A 19,527-nucleotide genomic window follows, 5' to 3' on the forward strand; every position below is an offset into this window, starting at 1 on the left:
AATCCATCAGCTCCAATCATCGTGGTTTCCATGCCATTGGAATCAGTTGGTTGATTTGTGAAGTATCGTGTGCTTCTTGGAGTGCAACATCAAGTACACGTTAAACAAATACACGCACGGGCACCTTCGCTCTGTGGGCCACTTCTTATAGATCAATAGAACGAAGACCATTATCCTCGACCTCGAGGGACAGCCACGACAACGACGAATAGTCGGGATCAGAACTTACTTTTTTACATCGAAATGGGGGGTTTTAAATGAGTGATTTAGAAGTTCTGTATTTTCAAGTTCAAGTTTATTGTCATCTGGCTGATTGTCCACAAATGAAACAACCTCTGTCCGGACCATGGTGTAGCCACAATACAAACATCACGCACACCAGATAAAACAATATATTACCATATTATTTAATAAAGTGTAATTCAAAATGCATACAAAGTGCGCAGCAGAGGTAAAGAGTTCGCTGTCCTAATGACGAGACCTCGGTGGGGGCCGGGTATTTATTAAAATTGTTTTTTCTTCTGAAAACAGCTGTGCTTAAACCCAACCCATCGCGGGCTTCGATGTACCTGTAAGTGGAAGTGTTTCAGGGAAAAAAAAACAAAGAATTTGTTTGCTGCGAGCGCGTTTTTAAAGATGTCTTAGTGGACGATTTTGGAATTTCGCTCCAATTTAAACCCTGCTCTAATCCCCTTTAAGACGCCAACGCGCCCCGCCTCGATAGGACAGCCTTGCACAGGCAGGTTGCCACCGCCAGCCTTGGGAATTTCTTCACCTGGCTTTTGTACTTCATCACCGACAGTTGTCTGGATGATTTCAGCGTCATTACAGGTGGCAGTAACTGAACTGATGGACTATGGAAGAGAGAGAGAGGTTGACTGTGAAACCCGCCCACAGAAAAAACTGATAGGTTTACCTAGCACAAAGAGAGATCAAGCAGGATTCATTCATTTTCTTTCTTTTTTTCCCTCTCCCTCTCCCTCTCTAAAAAATAGATTTCCGGGATGTTGTATATAAATTGAGGGCATCAGGGAGCCACTGTCGATATGCGGGAGACTCCCAGAACTCCCGGAGAGGTGGGAGGTCTGAGTTTGTGGCCTAAGGCACAAGGAGTCAATTTTAGAAAACCTAGCACATTTGTTTTTCAACAAGTCCCCACCTACATTTACACACTTAATCCAGCAGTCGTGGAATTTACAGATCTTGGACCTCCAGAAAGTGTCCACAGCAGGTGTTATATTAAGTTCATGGCCTAAGGTAGAAGGAGATGAGTTATACAGCTCTCGATACATGCACATGCAGATCAATTCTTTGAGTGATTATGCAGAAATTTTGAAGTTAATAACTCATCAGTTAATAACACATCAGGGGTGATTAATAAATTCGTGGCCTAAGGTAGAAGGGGATAAGTTATTAACTTCACACTTACTGCATAATCACTCAGAGTTGAACTGCATGTGCATGTAACGAGAGCTGTATAACTCATCTCCTTCTACATTAGGCCATGAACTTATTAATCACCCCTGCTGCGGACACTTTCCGGAGGTCCAAGATCTGTATGCTCCAGGACCACTGGATTAAGTGTGTAAATGTAGGAGGGGGACTATGTTGAAAAATAAATGTGCTGGGTTTTCTAAAATTGACTCCTTCTACCTTAGGCCATGAACTTATCAATCACCGCTTGTAATTCCTTTGTCATACCCTCTCTTTCCTGATTTAAGTATGCTCTCTTGACAATGGTTTCAGTTGGTTTTATATCTCCTTCAGGGGTGTTTGCATCAGATCATGTTTCGTAGCACTTACATAGGGATTTGGGTTATTTTACTACCTTGTATATGTTCTTTAATTACAGCTGACAGAGTTGGTGATAACCGATAGTTAACCATAAAAGAACAATGTGGCTTTATACAGTCCCTTTCACTCCTTTCCTGCTGAAGAGGTATTTTTGAGTGTGGAAACAACTAGCACTGAATTAATTTCAAGTTGAAAGTTCGAAGTAAACTTACTATCAACATACATATATACCAGTATTTGCTACTGAGATTCATTTTCATGCAAGCATTATTAGCTGAACAACGAATGCAATAGAATTAATGAAAGCAATGATACACACAAAGGCTGACAAACAACCAATGTGCAAATGAAGACAAACTGGCCAATATGAAAAAAATAAACAAATTAATTAATTAATAATACTGAAAACATCAGAATCAGATTTAATATCACCAGCATATTTCATGAAATTTGTCAACTTTGTGGCAGTAGTATCAATGCAATACATGATATTAGAAAATACCTATAAATTACAGTGTGTGAGTGTATGATATATTAGTTAAGTGAAGTTTATTGTCATTTAACAACATACATGCATATAATGTATAAAAAAGAGATGTTTCTTTGAGCCAGGGTGTAAAACACTTGATTACTTGTGAAGGTGAGGATAAAATCTACAGATAAATCACACATAAACCAGAAGCTGAAGTACATTAATATTAAATATTGTAAGGTTTGGAATAGAAAAAGCGTGTCAGAAGGAAAATATCAAGATAATTATGAGGGATTTTAATATGAAAGTGGATTGGGAAAGTCGGGAAGGTAATGGATCTCAGGAGAGGGAGTTTGTAGAATGCCTACAGGATGGCTTTTTGGAGCAGCTTGCCCAGAAGCCCACCAGGGGACTGGCTGTTTTGGATTGGGTGCTGTGTAACGAAGCTGAGGTGATTAGGGAGCTGGAGGTAAAGGAACCCCTTGGAAGTAGTGATCATAATATGATTGAGTTCAGTTTCAAATTTGAAAAGGAGAAGCTGGTATCAGGTGTATCGATATTTCAGTGGAACAGGGGAAATTACAGTGGTATGAGAGAGGAACTGGCCCAAGTCAATTGGAAAAGTAAACTAAATGGAGGGACGGCAAAGCAGAATTGGATGAAATTCCTACATGAGATAAGGAAAATGCAGGAAAAATATATTCCAAGAATAAAGAAAATCATGAATGGAAAAATGGCACAAATGTGGCTAATGAGAGAAGTTAAGGCAAAAATAAAAGCAAAAGAAACGGCGTACAAAGAAGCAAAAATTAGTGGGAAAAATAAGGACTGGAAGACTTTCAAAAACTTACAGAAGGAAACTAAGAAAGTCATTAGGAAAGAAAAGATGAATTATGAAAGGAAATTGGCGATTAACATAAAAAAGGATACTAAGAATTTTTTTTAAATATATGAAGAGTAAAAGAGTGGCAAGGGTAGATACAGGACCGATTGAAAATGATGCTGGAGAAATTATAATGGATAACAAAGAGATGGCGGAGGAATTGAATGAGTATTTTGCATCAGTCTTCACAGTGGAAGACATGAGCAATATACCTGATAGCCAGAGGTATCAGGGAATAGCTGTGTACATACATCTATTGATGCTTCTGGACACATCTTCAGTGATGTTCCTGGAATCGTCGGGTGTTTCGGGTCTTTCAACATCATACAACCTCCTCCAGGTGACCCAGCCGGGGCTGATCAGACCCCAGCTTGTGTCCAGATAGCTAGCTACTTATGACTCCATGGCTCCCCTCTTTTGAGCCACAGCCATCTTGAGGCCCTCTCTGCCGCATCGGTGGTACTGCGGATGGCTCTCCTCTTCCTCTCTCCCTCGATGCCCAAAATGCTGAAGGCTCTAACTAAAGAACGGGCTATGAATCCCCTACAATCAACCTCTACTGGGAGAATTAGAATAGAATAGAATAGAATTAGGTACAGTCAAGATTACTAGAGAGAAAGTGCTTGGAAACCTAAGTGGACTAAGAATAGATAAGTCTCCCAGTCTGGATGCGGTGCACCCAAGGGTTCTGAAGGAGGTGGCTTTGGAGATTGTGGAAGCATTGGAAATGATCTTCCAGGAATCAATAGACTCTGGCATGGTTCCGGAGGACTGGAAGGTCGCAACTGTAGTTCCGCTATTTAAGAAAGGAAGGAGGCAGCAAAAAGAAAATTACAGACCTATTAGTCTGACATCGGTAGTTGGAAAGATATTGGAGTCAATCCTCAAGGACGAGGTTATGAAATACCTCGAGGTGCATGACAAGATAGGCCGAAGCCAGCATGGTTTCATGAAGAGAAGATCCTGCCTCACCAACTTATTGGAATTTTTTGAGGTAATCTCGAATAAGATTGACAAGGGAGAGGCTGTGGATGTTGTGTATTTGGATTTTCAAAAGGCCTTTGATAAGGTGCCGCATATGAGGCTGCTTAATAAGATGAGATCCCATGGAAATATAGGAAAGATATTGGAATGGGTGGAGCATTGGCTGATAGGCAGAAAGCAAACGGTGGGAATAAAGGGATCCTATTCTGACTGGTTGCCGGTTACTAGTGGTGTTCCGCAGGGGTTGGTGTTGGGGCCGCTTCTTTTTACGATGCATATCGATGATTTGGATTATGGATTAAATGGTTTTGTGGCCAAGTTTGCGGATGACACCAAGATAGGTGGAGGAGCAGGAAATGTTGAAGAAACGGAAAGATTGCAGAAAGACTTAGTCAGTTTAGGAGAGTGGGCAAAGAAATGGTAGATGAGATACAACGCTGACAAATGTACGGTTGTACATTTTGGAGGAAGAAATAATCGGGCAGATTATTATTTAGATGGGGAGAAAATTCAAAAATCGGAAGTGCAGAGGGACTTGGGGGTCCTCGTGCAGGATACCCTAAAGGTTAACCACCAAGTTGGATTGGCGGTAAGAAAAGCGAATGCTATGTTGGCATTCATTTCAAGAGGAATAGTATATAAGAGTAAGGAGGTGTTGATGAGGCTCTATGGGGCATTAGTGAGACCTCATTTGGAATACTGTGTGCAGTTTTGGGCCCCCTATCTTAGAAAGGATATACTGATGTAGGAGAGAGTTCAGAGAAGATTTACGAAGATGATTCCTGGAATGCAGGGGCTAACATATGATGAGCATTTGTTGGCTCTTGGACTGTATTCATTAGAGTATAGAAGAATGAGAGGGGATCTCATAGAAACATTTCGAATGTTGAAAGGGTTGGACAGAGTAGATGTGGAAAGGTTGTTACCCTTGGTGGGTGAGTCCAGGACAAGAGGCCATTGTCTTAGAATTAGAGGGTACCCAGTTAAAACAGAGATGAGGAGAAATTTTTTTAGCCAGAGCGTCGTGGATTTGTGGAATTTGTTGCCACATACAGCTGTGGAGGCTTTATCATTGAGGGTGTTTAAGGAGGAGATTGACAGGTATCTAATTAGTCAGGGTATCAAGGGATATGGGGAAAAAGCCGGAAATTGGAACTAGATGGGTGAATAGTTTAGCTCATGGGGGAGCTGCGGAGCAGAGTCGATGGGCCGAATGGCCTACTTCTGCTCCTTTGTCTTGTGATCTTGTGAGATTAACCAGTGACACTTTGAATACAATGTGGCCTGGAATTTAGTATATCATGGCCCAGGGGAAGAAATGGGTTCTCATCCTGCCCAATAAATAAAATAGTTAAATTAAAAGTAGTGCAAAAATAGAAATAAAAAAAGTAGTGAGGTAGTGTTCATGGGTTCAATGTCCATTCAGAAATTGGATGGTAGAGAGGAAGAAACTGTTGCTGAATTACTGAGCATGTGCCTTCGTGCTTCTGTACTTCCCTCCTGATGGTAGCAATGAGAACAAGGCATTACCTGGGTGGTGGGCTCCTTAATGATAGACGCCACCATTTTGAGGCAAAGCTACTTGAAGATGTCCTCGATACTACGGAGGTTAGTGCCCATGATGGAGCTGACTAAGTTTATAACTCCCTGCAGCTTGCTTTGATCCTGTGCAGTAGATTCCACCGCCACCCCACCCCACCCCACCATACCAGTTAGAATGTAGAATGTTCTCCATGGTATATCTGTAGAAACTTGTAAGTGCTTTTGGTGACATACCAAACATCCTCAAGCTCTTTGAAAGTCCTTGAAAGTGAATCCATAGTTTCTAGTATCAGTTCAGTTGGATGTGAGTGAAGTTATCCACCCTGGTTCACGAGCCTGATGGTTGAGGGGTAATAACTGTTCCTGAACCTGGGGATGCAGGTCCTGAGGTTCTGTTACCTCCTTCCTGATGAGAGCAGTATGAAAGGAGCATGGCCTGAATGGTGGGGATACTTGATGATAGATAGATGCTTCTTTTCTTTGACACTGCTCCATGTAGATATTCTCAGTGGTGGGGAGGTTGTGACAGACTGAACTCTACAATTTTTTGTGGGCTTTTCCACAAAAGAGAATTGGAATTTCCATACCAGACCATGATGGAACCAGTCATTATACTCTCCACTGTGCATCTATGGAAGCCTGTCAAAGTTTTAGATGACATACTGAATCTGAGCAAACTTCTAAAAGGTAAGGTTCTAAGAAAACCCAAAAGTTTAACTTGCAGGTTGAGTCGGTGCTGAGGAAGACAAATGCAATGTTAGAATTCATTTCAAGATGTGGAATATAACAGCAGGGATGTGATGCTGAGGCTTTATAAGGCATTGGTGAGGCCTCACCTTGAGTATTGTGAACAGTTTTGGGCTCCTCATCTTAGAAAAGATGTGCTGGTATTCGAGAGGGTTCGGAAGAGGTTCACAAAGATGATTCCAAGAATGAAAAGGTTATCATATGAGGTATATTTGATGGCTCTGGGTCTGTACTCGCTGGAAATCAGAAGGATGAAGGGGGATCTCATTGAAACCTTTCTAATGTTGAAAGGCCTATACAGAGTAGATGTGGAAAGGATATTTCCCATGGTAGGGGAGTCTAGGACAAAAGGGCACCGACTTAGGATAGAGAGGCATCTATTCAAAACAGAGATGCAGATAAATTTCTTAAGTCTGAGGGTGGTGAATTTGTGGAATTTGTTACCACAGGCAGTTGTGGAGGCCAGGTTGTTTGGTGCATTTAAGATGATGAGTGATAGGTTCTTGATTAGACATGGCATCAAAGGTTATAGGGAGAAAGCCAGGGAAAAGGGCTGAGGTAAGGAATAAAGGATCAGCCATGATTGAATGGCGGAGCAGATTTGTTGGGCTGAAGGACCTAATTCTGTCCCTATGTCTTATGGTCCTCTGGTCTTGTACAGGACAGGGACACTGCCATGCCCGTTTCGTAATGGTACTTGTACACTGGTTCCTTGTGTTACGTACCCCGTAACTGGGTTGCCAAACCAGCAGAAATGGATCACTCAGTTGGAGTCTGGAGTACTAGAACTAAGAAAGTTTTATTACAGAAACAAGCAACACAGTAATCGAAAGGATAATAAATGCAACAGTTCAGTGATGATAAACACACATGTGCACAGAATTAAGATAACAGCATCAATCAAGCTCTATCGTTGTCTAGGGGTAAATGACCAATTTCAAAATGACTCAAAGTTCAGTCCAGTTTAGTAGTTCAGTTCGCAGTAATCGTTGCCATGGCGGTGGACAACGTGGGGGAAGAGAGAGATAGAATAGGAACAACTCATCATTCAGAACGGCTTCACTCACAGACCAGCAAGATGGCTCACAGACCAGCGGGATGGCTCACAGACAGCTTTTGGGCAGGTCCTTGGTGATGTCACCTGAGGTCACCGACTGTGACCCCTCCTCCAGATGCGGTCGATCCTCTGCAGTGAACCCGGCACCCAGGCAAGGGCGGACACACACCGGGTTCCCGCTGATCGTACCTTTCCACCCTTGTCGTTGTCCGGTACTTCTCACCCACTCGTGAGAAGCGCACCGCTTCCAGGGTCTCGTTACCTCGGGTGGCGTGTGTGTCGTCTTAGCGAACCTGTCCCTTTTTATCCCCCTGCTGGGGTATCGCCTGTCCATCACTTCAAACAGTTCAGGGTTCAAAGGGGGGAGCCGCTCCAGACAGCTCTTCCTCCCACATCCCCTCATTACACATCCCCAGACGCTGCTCCATTGTTCCTTATCTCTCCTTCCCCTGAGGGCAGGTGGCAGACCAACTGCTGATGCCACTGATGCTAGCCCAGGCCAGCAAACATCTTAATTTTAGGTGTATTCTCGTAACACTTCCCCCCTTTAAGGACTTTTACCGGGAGGTAAAAATTACAAACATGACTACATTATCTGATACATACACAATATACATCTTTAACAGTTATTTAGCTAATACAGAGAATTTGAAGCTGTCAACACCTTGACAGACAGTCATCACATTTTCTGTTCCTTTTACACGTGTTATTAATAATCCCTTAGACCAGGCTCCAACTCAGCAAACTTCATAGTGGCCAAAAACACTGATGAATTGCGACCAATGTAACCTCTCATTTGGTTTTGTCCCGGACCACAACAACAAGGGTCGTCCCATTCCGACTCAATTTTCTCTCGCAAGGGCTTAGTAGGAGGGGGACGGGTATTGACCGCAGAGTTATTGCAAAACTTCCTGCAGTACGCCACCATCTCCAAGAGCCTTCTGAGGGCCCTCTTGTCTGTCGGGGTTGGGAGGTCAGCGATAGCCTGCACTGTAGCTTGCATCTCTGCCAGCTGCCCCTGTGTCACCACAATTCCCAGGTAAGTGACTCTCGTGTGGCCAAATTCATTTTTTTCAAGGTTCACTATCAAACTGGCTTCAGACAGCCGTGTTAAATTGCCAATACACACTTCTGTGTTCATCAGCCCTTTAGTCACTGAATTACTCGAAAAATATGGGTGTTGTTTGCTTGGCTGCCCTATTGTAACCACAATCACCCAACGTCCCAGTTCTTTGCATTTCCTCGGGACAATCAAACACATGGGTGCGAGTCGTTTAATTACTCCTTCGGGGATTAAGGGAGAGACCTTATCAGTAGACCTGGCCAAAACAATAGCCTTCTCCCATCTGACCGATCCCATCCTAATCTTTTCAAAATGGTTTTTTTCTCTTAGCAGGGGGCCCCTAGCTTCATTGATTTCCACGCTAACACCGACTAGGTTTGTTAGCATATCAAAAGCCGGTGACCGTCTCAGTTCGCGTCGGTCATGATCAATAACATTTTTCCCCCTGGGCAGCCGGTAACTCTCTTTCATGATTCCACCAACTGTTTCCTCCAGCACCGCAAAATGTCCACCGGGGGTACCTCGTGGGCCATGTTAAAAACCTCATCCCCATAACTCTTTTGCACCACCCCCCACTCCTCATCTGCGGATGCTGTACTTGATTTCCCTTTCTTCCTTAGCACTTCCTCATCCGCACAATAGCTTGTCAAGGCTGTGTCAGAGAGAGCGGTCTCGGCAAAAACCATCAGCCCCTCGTCTCGCTCCTGCGTCTGCACAAATTCTTTCCTGGCTACTGCTACGTCCGTCCCAGCTCCCTCACTACCTCTTATCTCACTACACCCTGTCTCATACAAGGTTGGCAGAAATGTTTCAGCCAAATTCACCATCGCGGGCGGGGCCTCCATGCTGGCAGGCTGACCCGTCAATCTCACGACTGGGAACACGATTCCTCCGGCGATGTCATTACCGAGCAAGACTTCCACGTCTTTCATCGGTAATTCGGACCTCACCCCAATCGTGACTAGTCCAGAGACCAGGTTGCTCTGTAAGTGTATCTGGTGCAAAGGGACTGACTCTGTCCCTTCCCCAACACCTTTGACCTCTACCTCCCCAGTCTGGGTCTCTGAGCTAAACTCTAATACACTCTTCAGTATTAGTGACTGACACGCTCCCGTGTCTCTCCAGATCCGCACTGGAACTGGTTTTAACCTCTCCTTCACTGACACCAGTCCGGCCGAGATAAACCTCTCGCGCCCTTCCTGGACTTTTTCAGACCTGTCCTTCCCTAGCGGTTCGCTTAACAGCTCAATACAGCCATTCAAAATTTCCGCTTTTCCTTTCCCCGTCTCCTTCCTTGGGGCAAAGCACCTGGACGCAAAGTGTCCGACTTTCCCACAATTATAACAGACGACCCCAGGAGACTTCCTACCAGACTGCTCCCGGTCTACCTTATCCTTTTCACTAGTCCCCGGCTTACTTTCTGACTTTTCCGGTGGACTCTCCCCGCCGTCCTGACTACCCTTCTGGTAGCCTTTACTCGGGGCAAACTTCATTTTATGCGTCAACGCATACTCATCCGCTAACTTAGCAGTTGCGGCTAACGTGGCTGCCTCTTTCTCATCGAGGTAGGGTCTCATACCCTCAGGGACACAACCTTTAAACTGCTCAATCAGAATCAGCTGCAGCAGTCTGTCATAATCCCCCTCTACCCCTTTCGAGGCGCACCAACGCTCACAATATGTTTGCATCTCGCGAGCAAACTCCAAATACGTGCGGTCCCACCGCTTCCTCGCATTCCGGAACCTCTGCCGATATGCCTCCGGGACCAACTCATAAATCCTGAGGATGGCCTCCTTCACCACCTCATACTTCTGGGCATCTTCCGCGGATAAAGCGGAGTAAGCTTGTTGGGCCTTCCCTTTCAGTACTACTGAAGTAAAACAACCCACTTATCCCTCGGCCAGTCCTGACTTATAGCCACTTTTTCGAAGTGGAGGAAGTACCGATCCACATCGGTATCGTCAAATGGGGGAACCAGCCTAACCTCCTGGGTCGCCCGGAACCCTCCACCTTGGTTCGGCACGAGCCCCTGCTCGGCCCTTATCTTTAACTTCTCCAGCTCAAATTCCCTTTCCCTCTGTTTCTCCTCTCTCTCCAACTGTCTTTCTCTCTCTTGCCTTTCTACCTCTTTCTCTCTCTCCCGCCTTTCTAACTCTTTCTCTCTCTCCCGCCTTTCTAACTCTCTCTCTTTCTGCTGCCTTTCTAACTCTCTCTCTTTCTCCTGCCTTTCTAACTCTCTCTCTTTCTCCCGCCTTTCTAACTCCCTCTCCTGCCTTTCTAACTGCTTCTCTTCGTGTTCTAACTGCCGTACCCGGAACTCGTGCTCGAGTCTCAGTTTTTCAAGCTGTACCTGTACCGCGTCTCCAGCAGGTTTTTCAATAGACACCTCCCCCAGCTCACCTTGGGGAAACACACCTTTAGATACATAGTGCTCTACAATAGCTCTGTGTATCTCCTCTCTCCTCATTGTCGACTTCACCTTAGCAAGATTCACCCGTTTTGCCACAGCTATCAATTCCGATTTCCTGGCATCCTCTAATGCCTCCAAGGTCGGCGCCTTTATAAATTCCTCAACCTCCATTTCTGCTGTTTGTCTTTTCTTTCTTTCGGGAATTTTAACCCAATCAATTTACTCCGTCCCAAATTTAGCGTTCAAAATCGCGGACGAGAACCCCACTTATGTTACGTACCCCGTAACTGGGTTGCCAAACCAGCAGAAATGGATCACTCAGTTGGAGTCTGGAGTACTAGAACTAAGAAAGTTTTATTACAGAAACAAGCAACACAGTAATCGAAAGGATAATAAATGCAACAGTTCAGTGATGATAAACACACATGTGCACAGAATTAAGATAACAGCATCAATCAAGCTCTATCGTTGTCTAGGGGTAAATGACCAATTTCAAAATGACTCAAAGTTCAGTCCAGTTTAGTAGTTCAGTTCGCAGTAATCGTTGCCATGGCGGTGGACAACGTGGGGGAAGAGAGAGATAGAATAGGAACAACTCATCATTCAGAACGGCTTCACTCACAGACCAGCAAGATGGCTCACAGACCAGTGGGATGGCTCACAGACAGCTTTTGGGCAGGTCCTTGGTGATGTCACCTGAGGTCACCGACTGTGACCCCTCCTCCAGATGCGGTCGATCCTCTGCAGTGAACCCGGCACCCAGGCAAGGGCGGACACACACCGGGTTCCCGCTGATCGTACCTTTCCACCCTTGTCGTTGTCCGGTACTTCTCACCCACTCGTGAGAAGCGCACCGCTTCCAGGGTCTCGTTACCTCGGGTGGCGTGTGTGTCGTCTTAGCGAACCTGTCCCTTTTTATCCCCCTGCTGGGGTATCGCCTGTCCATCACTTCAAACAGTTCAGGGTTCAAAGGGGGGAGCCGCTCCAGACAGCTCTTCCTCCCACATCCCCTCATTACACATCCCCAGACGCTGCTCCATTGTTCCTTATCTCTCCTTCCCCTGAGGGCAGGTGGCAGACCAACTGCTGATGCCACTGATGCTAGCCCAGGCCAGCAAACATCTTAATTTTAGGTGTATTCTCGTAACACTTGATAGTGCTGAGAAATTTAATGTCACTGAGGTGGTAAGCAGATGGGTTGGGAAGAATCTCCTTGATACCAAGATTATTGAACCATAACCTTGGCTGGAGCACTAAGACCACGGTACATTCTCAGGGAATATTAGGGGGTCTGTGGAGAATCAGCAGGGTGAAGCAATTCAACATGGAACTGCTACACGTCCCATGGGTCAAATGAGTTGTATCTCTACTGTCAACGTGCAGTTCAGGAAACAAAATAATCATCATTCCTTCTCAGGAAATTACAAATGACAATTCAATATCAAATCTTTAAAAAGTATTCCCATTATAAGACAAAGGAGCAGCATTAGGCCAACACCCCATCAAGACCGTCCCACCATTCCATCATGGCTGATTTATTAACCTGTCCTCTTGCCAAACCCTTGCCCTTACTAATCAAGAACCTATCAACCTCTACTTTACATATACCCAATGCCTTGACCTCCACAGCTGTCTAGGGCAATAAATTCCACAGATTGATCATCATTTGGCTGAAGAAATTTACCCTTCATCTCTGTTCTAATGGGACATCCTTCTACTCTGAGTCTGTCCCTCTGATCCTCAGCTCTGCCACCATAGAGAACATCCTTTCTCTATCCACTCTGTCTGGGCCTCTCAATATTTGATCAGTTTCAATGAAATTCTCCTTCGTAATTCTCATTCCCCCTGGTTAGGTGTACCAATGGTAACAGGAAACTGGTGATCCCCGCTGCAGACTGTGCCCAGCCGCTTCACAAATTGATCACCCAAGTGGTTTCTGAGTTTGGAGAAGGCCACACTTCCGAAGATCAAATTCAGTTCAGCAGACAGGAAGAAGGGCAGGTAGATCACTGTCTCCTCTCTATATCGGAGAGGTCAGGCATAACCTGTTGGATCACTTTGTGAAGCACCCACGCCCAGTCCTCAGAAGTGAACCTGAGTGTCTGATTGCCTTCTAATATAATTTACTGTCCCACTTTGTCTTTGTCTTTGGCTCCTTGCACTGTTACAAGGTCCAACCAGCTCCTTTAACATCACTTCAGCTTTTAACTGGGCACAAAGCACCTACTGGACATCATGTTCACTGCTCAATTTCAGATACACTCAGTGACCACTTTATTAGGTACAGGAGGTAGTGAATAAAGTGGGTATTGAGTGTAACTTTACTTACAGTTCCTTTGGTTTCTTCTCTCGTTGACCTTACTGCTGTTTTAGCATATAATATTATCGAGCTGGGTTGCCTAAGACTTTTGAATAATACTGTATTTGTAAGGTAGAGCAGAGAGCAAGTTTGAAATCTGATGGGAGCAAAGGATGTTGGGAATGGCAAAGATGGAGCAGTGTGAGAGGGTTTTGGGACAGCAGTGCCAGGGGCCAGAGTGTGGGTGCAGACACACTAGGCAAGGCCATTTGATTCCAAACCATTGGTTTATCGATCATTACATAATGTCACAAACAAGAGAAAATCTGCAGATGCTGGAAATCTGAGCAACACCCACAAAATGCTGGAGGAACTCAGCAGCCCAGGCAGCAACTATGGGAAAAAGTACAGTCGACGTTTCGGGCGGAAACCCTTCGGCAGGACCCTTCTGTTTCCTGCTCGCTCTCCTCTCCCCTCTCCCTTTACCTTTTCCCAACCATGATTCTCCTCTCCTGAACCCTTCCCACTCTCAGTCCACAACAGAGACTCATATCAGAATCAGATTTATCATCATACTCGTATGTGAGCTCCCTTACCTGTGAACTTAATAGCTCACTTAATGGCTACAATATTTCATCGTATCACAGAAATTCGTTTCGTTCTACTGGTTGGCCTCCCCTACCTTCTCTGCAAATTTCACTAACTTATTTCCTCTTTCTCAGTTCCGATAAAGGATCTTCGAACAGCAATGTGAATTATTTCTCTTTCCGCAGATACCGCCTGACCGACACTTATTCCAGCATTCTGCTTTTATTTCAGGTTTTCAGCTTCTGCTTTCTTTGATCATTCTTTAATGTAGTGCTTAGTGTTCTCTGTAGTTTTAAATTTCATGTATAAAGTAGCTTCATCTTGTTCTTTTATTAGGATATTCTGACGTCCCAGTGACCTTGATGGTGATTTTGTGCCTTCTGCTAATACTGGTTATATTGGCGATGTGTAGTATGAAGGAATATCACACGAACTGGATCAATAAAATGTTCTCAACCAAATGTAAGTTCAAAAAAGAGTTATCATATTTTTAAAAAAGAAGCCACTCTCAGGTTGAAAGAACAATGCCTCATATTCTGTCTGGGTCGCCTCCAACATGGTGGCTTAAACAACAATTTCACTAAACTCTGTTAACTTCTTGCCCCTTCCCCTTCTCTCTTATTCCATTGCACATTCTCGCTTCCTTCTTCACCCTTCTTCTCTCTTCACTTGCCCATCACCTCCCTCTGGTACCCCGCCCCCTTTCCTTTTCCGCATGGTCCACTCTCCTCTCCTGTCAGAGTCCTTCATTTTCTGCCCTTTACCTTTTCCACTTCTCACTTCATCCCCTCTCCTCCATCCAACCACTTCTCCCCTCCCTCGCCTGGCTTCAACTATTAGCTGGCAGCTTGTACTAACTCCCCTTCTCCCCAGCCCACCTTCTTAATCGGGCTTCTTCCCCCTTCCTTTCAGTCCTGATGAAGGAACTCTGCCTGAAACATTGACTGTTTCTACCCCTCCATCGACGCTGTGGAGTTCCTCCAGCATTTTGTGTGTGTTCCTCAGGATTTCCAGCATCCGCAGAATCTCTTGTGTGTATTATATCTTGCAAAACATGTTTAAAAGCCAAGGTTAGATTTCTTCATAGTCTATTTATTTAGACCTCATCCTTTCCTACTTCTCTAAATGCTCTCTATAGCTTTAACCCATTCTCCTGTCGACTTCATCAGTATGTCTCCCAAAGCATTAATGAACACATTCCTGGCTTGGTTTCTCAAGAGAATATTCCCTTCAACAATTACTCAAACAGAATGACTATCTTCTGTAAACTTCTCCCAGGAAAGTTAACTTGCTTCCTCTACCTAGTTATCTCCCTCGTTATTGAGATGTTTGAGTCTGATGCTTAACAGGTATGCACTGAAGGGAGCTCAATTATATTCCTGCTTGTTTGCGAGAGGCAAGATAAAGCCCAATTATTCTTGTCTCTTACAAACAAGCTAAGTAAAGCACGGGAGAATGAGGGGCGATGCCATAGAGGTACACAAAATGATGAGGGGCATAAATAGGGTGAATACATGCAGGCTATTCCCCTCGGGTTGGGTGAACTGTGAACTAGAGGTCATTGTTAAGGGTGATTGGTGAAATACTGAAGGGACATCTGAGAAGAAATTTCTTCGCGCAGTGTGATGCGGTGTGGAACGAGCTGCTAGTGGGGATGGTGGATGTGGGTTCCTTTGTAACTTAAGAGAAGCTTGGCTAAGTACATGGCAGGGATGTGTGCAGGCAGATGAGACTAGGCAGAAGATCAGGCCAACATGGACTACATTTGGACTTTCAGAAGGCCTTTGACAAGGTACCACACATGAGGCTGCTTACCAAGTTAAGAACCTATGGTATTACAGGAAAGTTACTAACATGGTTCGAACGTAGGCTGACCGGTAGGAGGCAGCGAGTGGGAATAAAAGGAGCCTTGATTAGTTGGCTACCAGTGACTAATGGTATTCTGCAGGGGTCGGTGTTGGGACCATTTCTTTTTATGCTGTACATAAATGATTTAGATGATGAAATAGATGGTTTTGTTGCCAGGTTTGCAGATGATATGAAGATTGGTGGAGGGGCAGGTAGTGTTGAGGAAACAGGTAGGATGCAGAAAGACTTAGAAAGAGTAGAGGAATGGGCAAGAAAGAGGCAAATGAAATATAATGTTGGAAAATATAAGGTCATGCACTTTGATAGTAGAAATAAATGTGCGGACTATTTTCTAAACGGGGAGAAAATCCAAAAATCTGAGATGCAAAGGGACTTGGGAGTCCTTGTGCAGAAAGAACACTCTACAGGTTAACTTGTAGGTTGAGTCAGTGGTGAGGAAGGCAAATGCAATGTTAGCATTTATTTCAAGAGGTCTAGAATACAACAGTAGGGATATGAGTTTAGGGTTTATAAGGCACTGGTGAGGCCTCACCTTGAGTATTGTGAACACTTTTGGGCCCCTCATCTTAGAAAAGATGTGCTGGCATTGGACAGGGTCCAGAGGAGATTCACAAGGATGATTCCCGGGAATGAAAGTGGTATCATACGTTGAATATTTGATGACTCTAGGTCTGTACTCACTGGAATTTAGAAGGTTAAGGGGTGATCTCTTTCAAATGTTGAAATGCCAAGACAGAGTAGTTGTGGAAAGGATGTTTCCTATGGTGGGAGAGTCTCGGACAAGAGGGCACAGGATCGAGGAGCATCCATTCAAAACAGAGATGTGGAGAGATTTGTTTAGCCAGAGAGTAGTGAATTTGTGGAATTTGTTGCCACGTGCAGCTATGGGGCCAGGTCGTTGGGTGTATTTAAGGCAGAGATTGATAGGTTCTTGATTGGACATGGCATCGAAGGTTATGGGGAGAAGGCCGGGAAAGGGGTTGAGGAGGTAAAAAAGGATCAGCCATGATTGTGTGGTGGAGCAAACTTGATGGGCCTAATTCTGCTCCTGTGTCTTATGATTTGATGGATGAGATGAAAGACCTGTTTCTGTGCTGTAGATTTCTGTAACTCTATGACCCTGCTACTGAAGAGAGAAATGATGTATAATTGCTCACTTTCACAGTCATTCAGTCAGCACACATCAACCAAGACTGATAAAATCCACTAGGAGAACCACAAATGAAAGGTCTACACTCTCCACAGGTAGACTTTCATTGTGCAGATTCAGCAGCCTCCAGGCCATTAAAGCTGCCCTTATCCAATACCCTACTGTTCACAATGTGCACATTCCCAGTCCGACTGCACCACATTGACAGCTGATTTGATTACATCACAATTCTAATATTCTCACCTAACTTTTCTTGTAACCTCCCGCTCTCCATTGTCTCACCATTTTGCATATCAAAGTTCTATCACTGCCATGGTGACGTAGTCTCTTTATAACTCTTGGGCTTAGCCTCCTCTCTAAACATCTCCACTTCTATATTCCTTATGGGAGGGTATTTTTGGATATCATAATTCACAATGTTAGCCAAGATTGACTGTCTTCCTAAGTGTCTCACTGTAAGCCTCCATTCACATTCTGTTTGGTAACGATTCCAATGAATTATTTTGTGATGTTGAATGACATCAAAGTCGCTACAAAAATGCGAGCTTTTGTGAAGGTCAAAGTCAAGTTTATTGTTGTGTGCATGTATGCACAAGTGCAATGAAAAACAAACCTGCAGCAGTACCCCAGGCACATGGTATCATATAAACAGCATTCACAAGAAAGGCATAAGCTAAACAGAATCCACACGCATTGGCTACAAGAGAGAACTCAATTAGAACAAGAAATAGCAAAACCCACTTTAGTGGAAACTTGTTAAAGTGGTCGCAGTGTTGCTAAACTGTGGAGATTAGACGTGCTGGCTGGACCTGGTGACGTGGGATCTCAGACTTCGGTACTTCATGCCCCATATGTCTGTATCACCAGGGACAGGGCTATTCTGAGTGGGTTTCATTAGTTCAGGCATCTGTCCTCAGCTTATTAATAAACCCCATCCATCTGGATACTCCCCAAACCTGGACTGGAGGCAAGGGTCAGGAAGAGCCCAAAATAAAGAGCAGAGATTTTTTTAAACCAGTAGCTAGGGACCATGTATTCAACTTGGAAAAGGAGCAACAGACCAAGTGGCCTCAGACTTCAATTCAGAAAAAAAAAACTATTGAAAACAGAATTCAAAGTTTAGACGATGAACACAGAAAACCCAAAGTAACCTTCAATGTTAATGTCATGATGGCTGTGATATCAAGAACAGACTTTGAGCCGAGAGGAAGCTCTTTTTAGCAGTGGCAGAGGCAGATTCATGAGGGACATGTAAGAGACTCTTAGAAAGGCACAATGATGAAAGTAAAATGGAGGGCTGTGTGTGCAAGGAAGGGATAGACTGACCTTGGAGAAGGTAAAAAGGTCAGCACAACACTATGGGCCAAAGAGCCAAAACTGTGCTGTATTGTTTTATGGTAATTCAATGATTGAATGCATCCAGATTTAATCTTGGTGTGCTCCCACCTTCTGCACTGCAGTGTGCAGGAAAACAAAGTCCAGAATCCTTTGTACCTTCCAGGAAGTCAGTAGGGTTAGCCAGTATCTGGTAGAACAAGTAACAAATCGATGATTATTAGCCAGAGTGCGAGAGGATTTTTTGGTCATTACTTAAACATTCTTCCCATTTTCTATGCATCCACCTGACTCCTAATTGTCTAGTAAACACCTTCTGTCCTCAGCAAACAACTTCTCCCTCATGCACTGGTGGAAACAGAGTTTAGTGTTGTGGAGACACGAGACTGCAGATGCTGGAATCAAGAAAAATGCACAAAGTGCTGGAGGAGCTCAATTGGTTAGGTAGCATCTGTGGAGGGAAATGAGCAGTTGACGTTTCAGGTTAAGACCCTTCATCTGGATTCAAGTCTCAGTTGGAGACTTGGTATGTCCCCTTCGGCCCTCTTCAATTATTCTATCGATGTACCAGAGAAAGCATCCTATCTGGGTGCACCATAACCTGGTATGGCAACTGCTCTGCCTGTGACCTCGAGAAACTGCAGAGAGACGTGGACACAGCTCAGCACATCACAGAAACCAGCCTCCCCTCCATGGACTGTCTATGCTTCTCACTGCTTTGGTAAGGTAGCCAGCAAATCGAACAACCCAGACGAGTCCTGCACTTTCTCTCTTCTCTCCTCTCCATTGGGCAGAAGATACAAAAGCCTGAAAGAATGTACCACCAGGCTTAAGAACAGCTTCTACTCCACCGTTAGACAATCACTGAATGGTTCCCTAATGCACTGCGCAATGAGTCAATCTGTATGAACAGTATGCAAGACAAACTTCTTGCTGTAACAATAATAAATCTTCCATAGTTGATGCCTGGCCTGCTGAGTTCCTCTTGCACTCTGTGTTTTGGTTTAGGATTGGGTGCATTTGTTGAGAATACTGTAACACTTACTGTTTTATCTGGTAACAGTTTGCAGGGTCATTCTGGATGTCGTAAGCCCCCTGAGTGGAATCATCGTCATCTGTTCATCTTCAATCCTGATCTCAAAAATAACAAAAGAAAGCGGTGGGTGTTAACTGGTGGTCGCCCTAATCATAAGATTAATTCTTAAAGTAACAGTCCATGAGATAGTAGAGAAACTGCCATGCTAATTCTTGAGAGACGTTGCGGAAAGGCTTAAAACCAAAATTCAGCACCTTGGAGGGGGCTATTCGACTTGCTGCGCCTGTGCTATGCTTTG

General features: G+C 44.4%; 1 protein-coding gene across 2 annotated transcripts in view; it reads left to right on the forward strand.

The window, feature by feature from the left end:
• LOC134346151 (uncharacterized) overlaps positions 1-19,527 on the forward strand; it is an 85,209-nt gene that overhangs the window by 33,013 nt on the left and 32,669 nt on the right. Inside the window, exons 6-7 of one of the 2 annotated variants that reach the window (XM_063047456.1) lie at positions 14,176-14,301; positions 19,257-19,352. In XM_063047456.1, the coding sequence (XP_062903526.1) occupies positions 14,176-14,301; positions 19,257-19,352 (222 nt within the window). The remainder of the gene's footprint in view (positions 1-14,175; positions 14,302-19,256; positions 19,353-19,527) is intronic. The other variant, XM_063047457.1, reaches the window with a different exon arrangement.

The sequence above is a fragment of the Mobula hypostoma genome, chromosome 5, assembly GCF_963921235.1.
Source record: "Mobula hypostoma chromosome 5, sMobHyp1.1, whole genome shotgun sequence".
NCBI lineage: Eukaryota > Metazoa > Chordata > Chondrichthyes > Myliobatiformes > Myliobatidae > Mobula > Mobula hypostoma.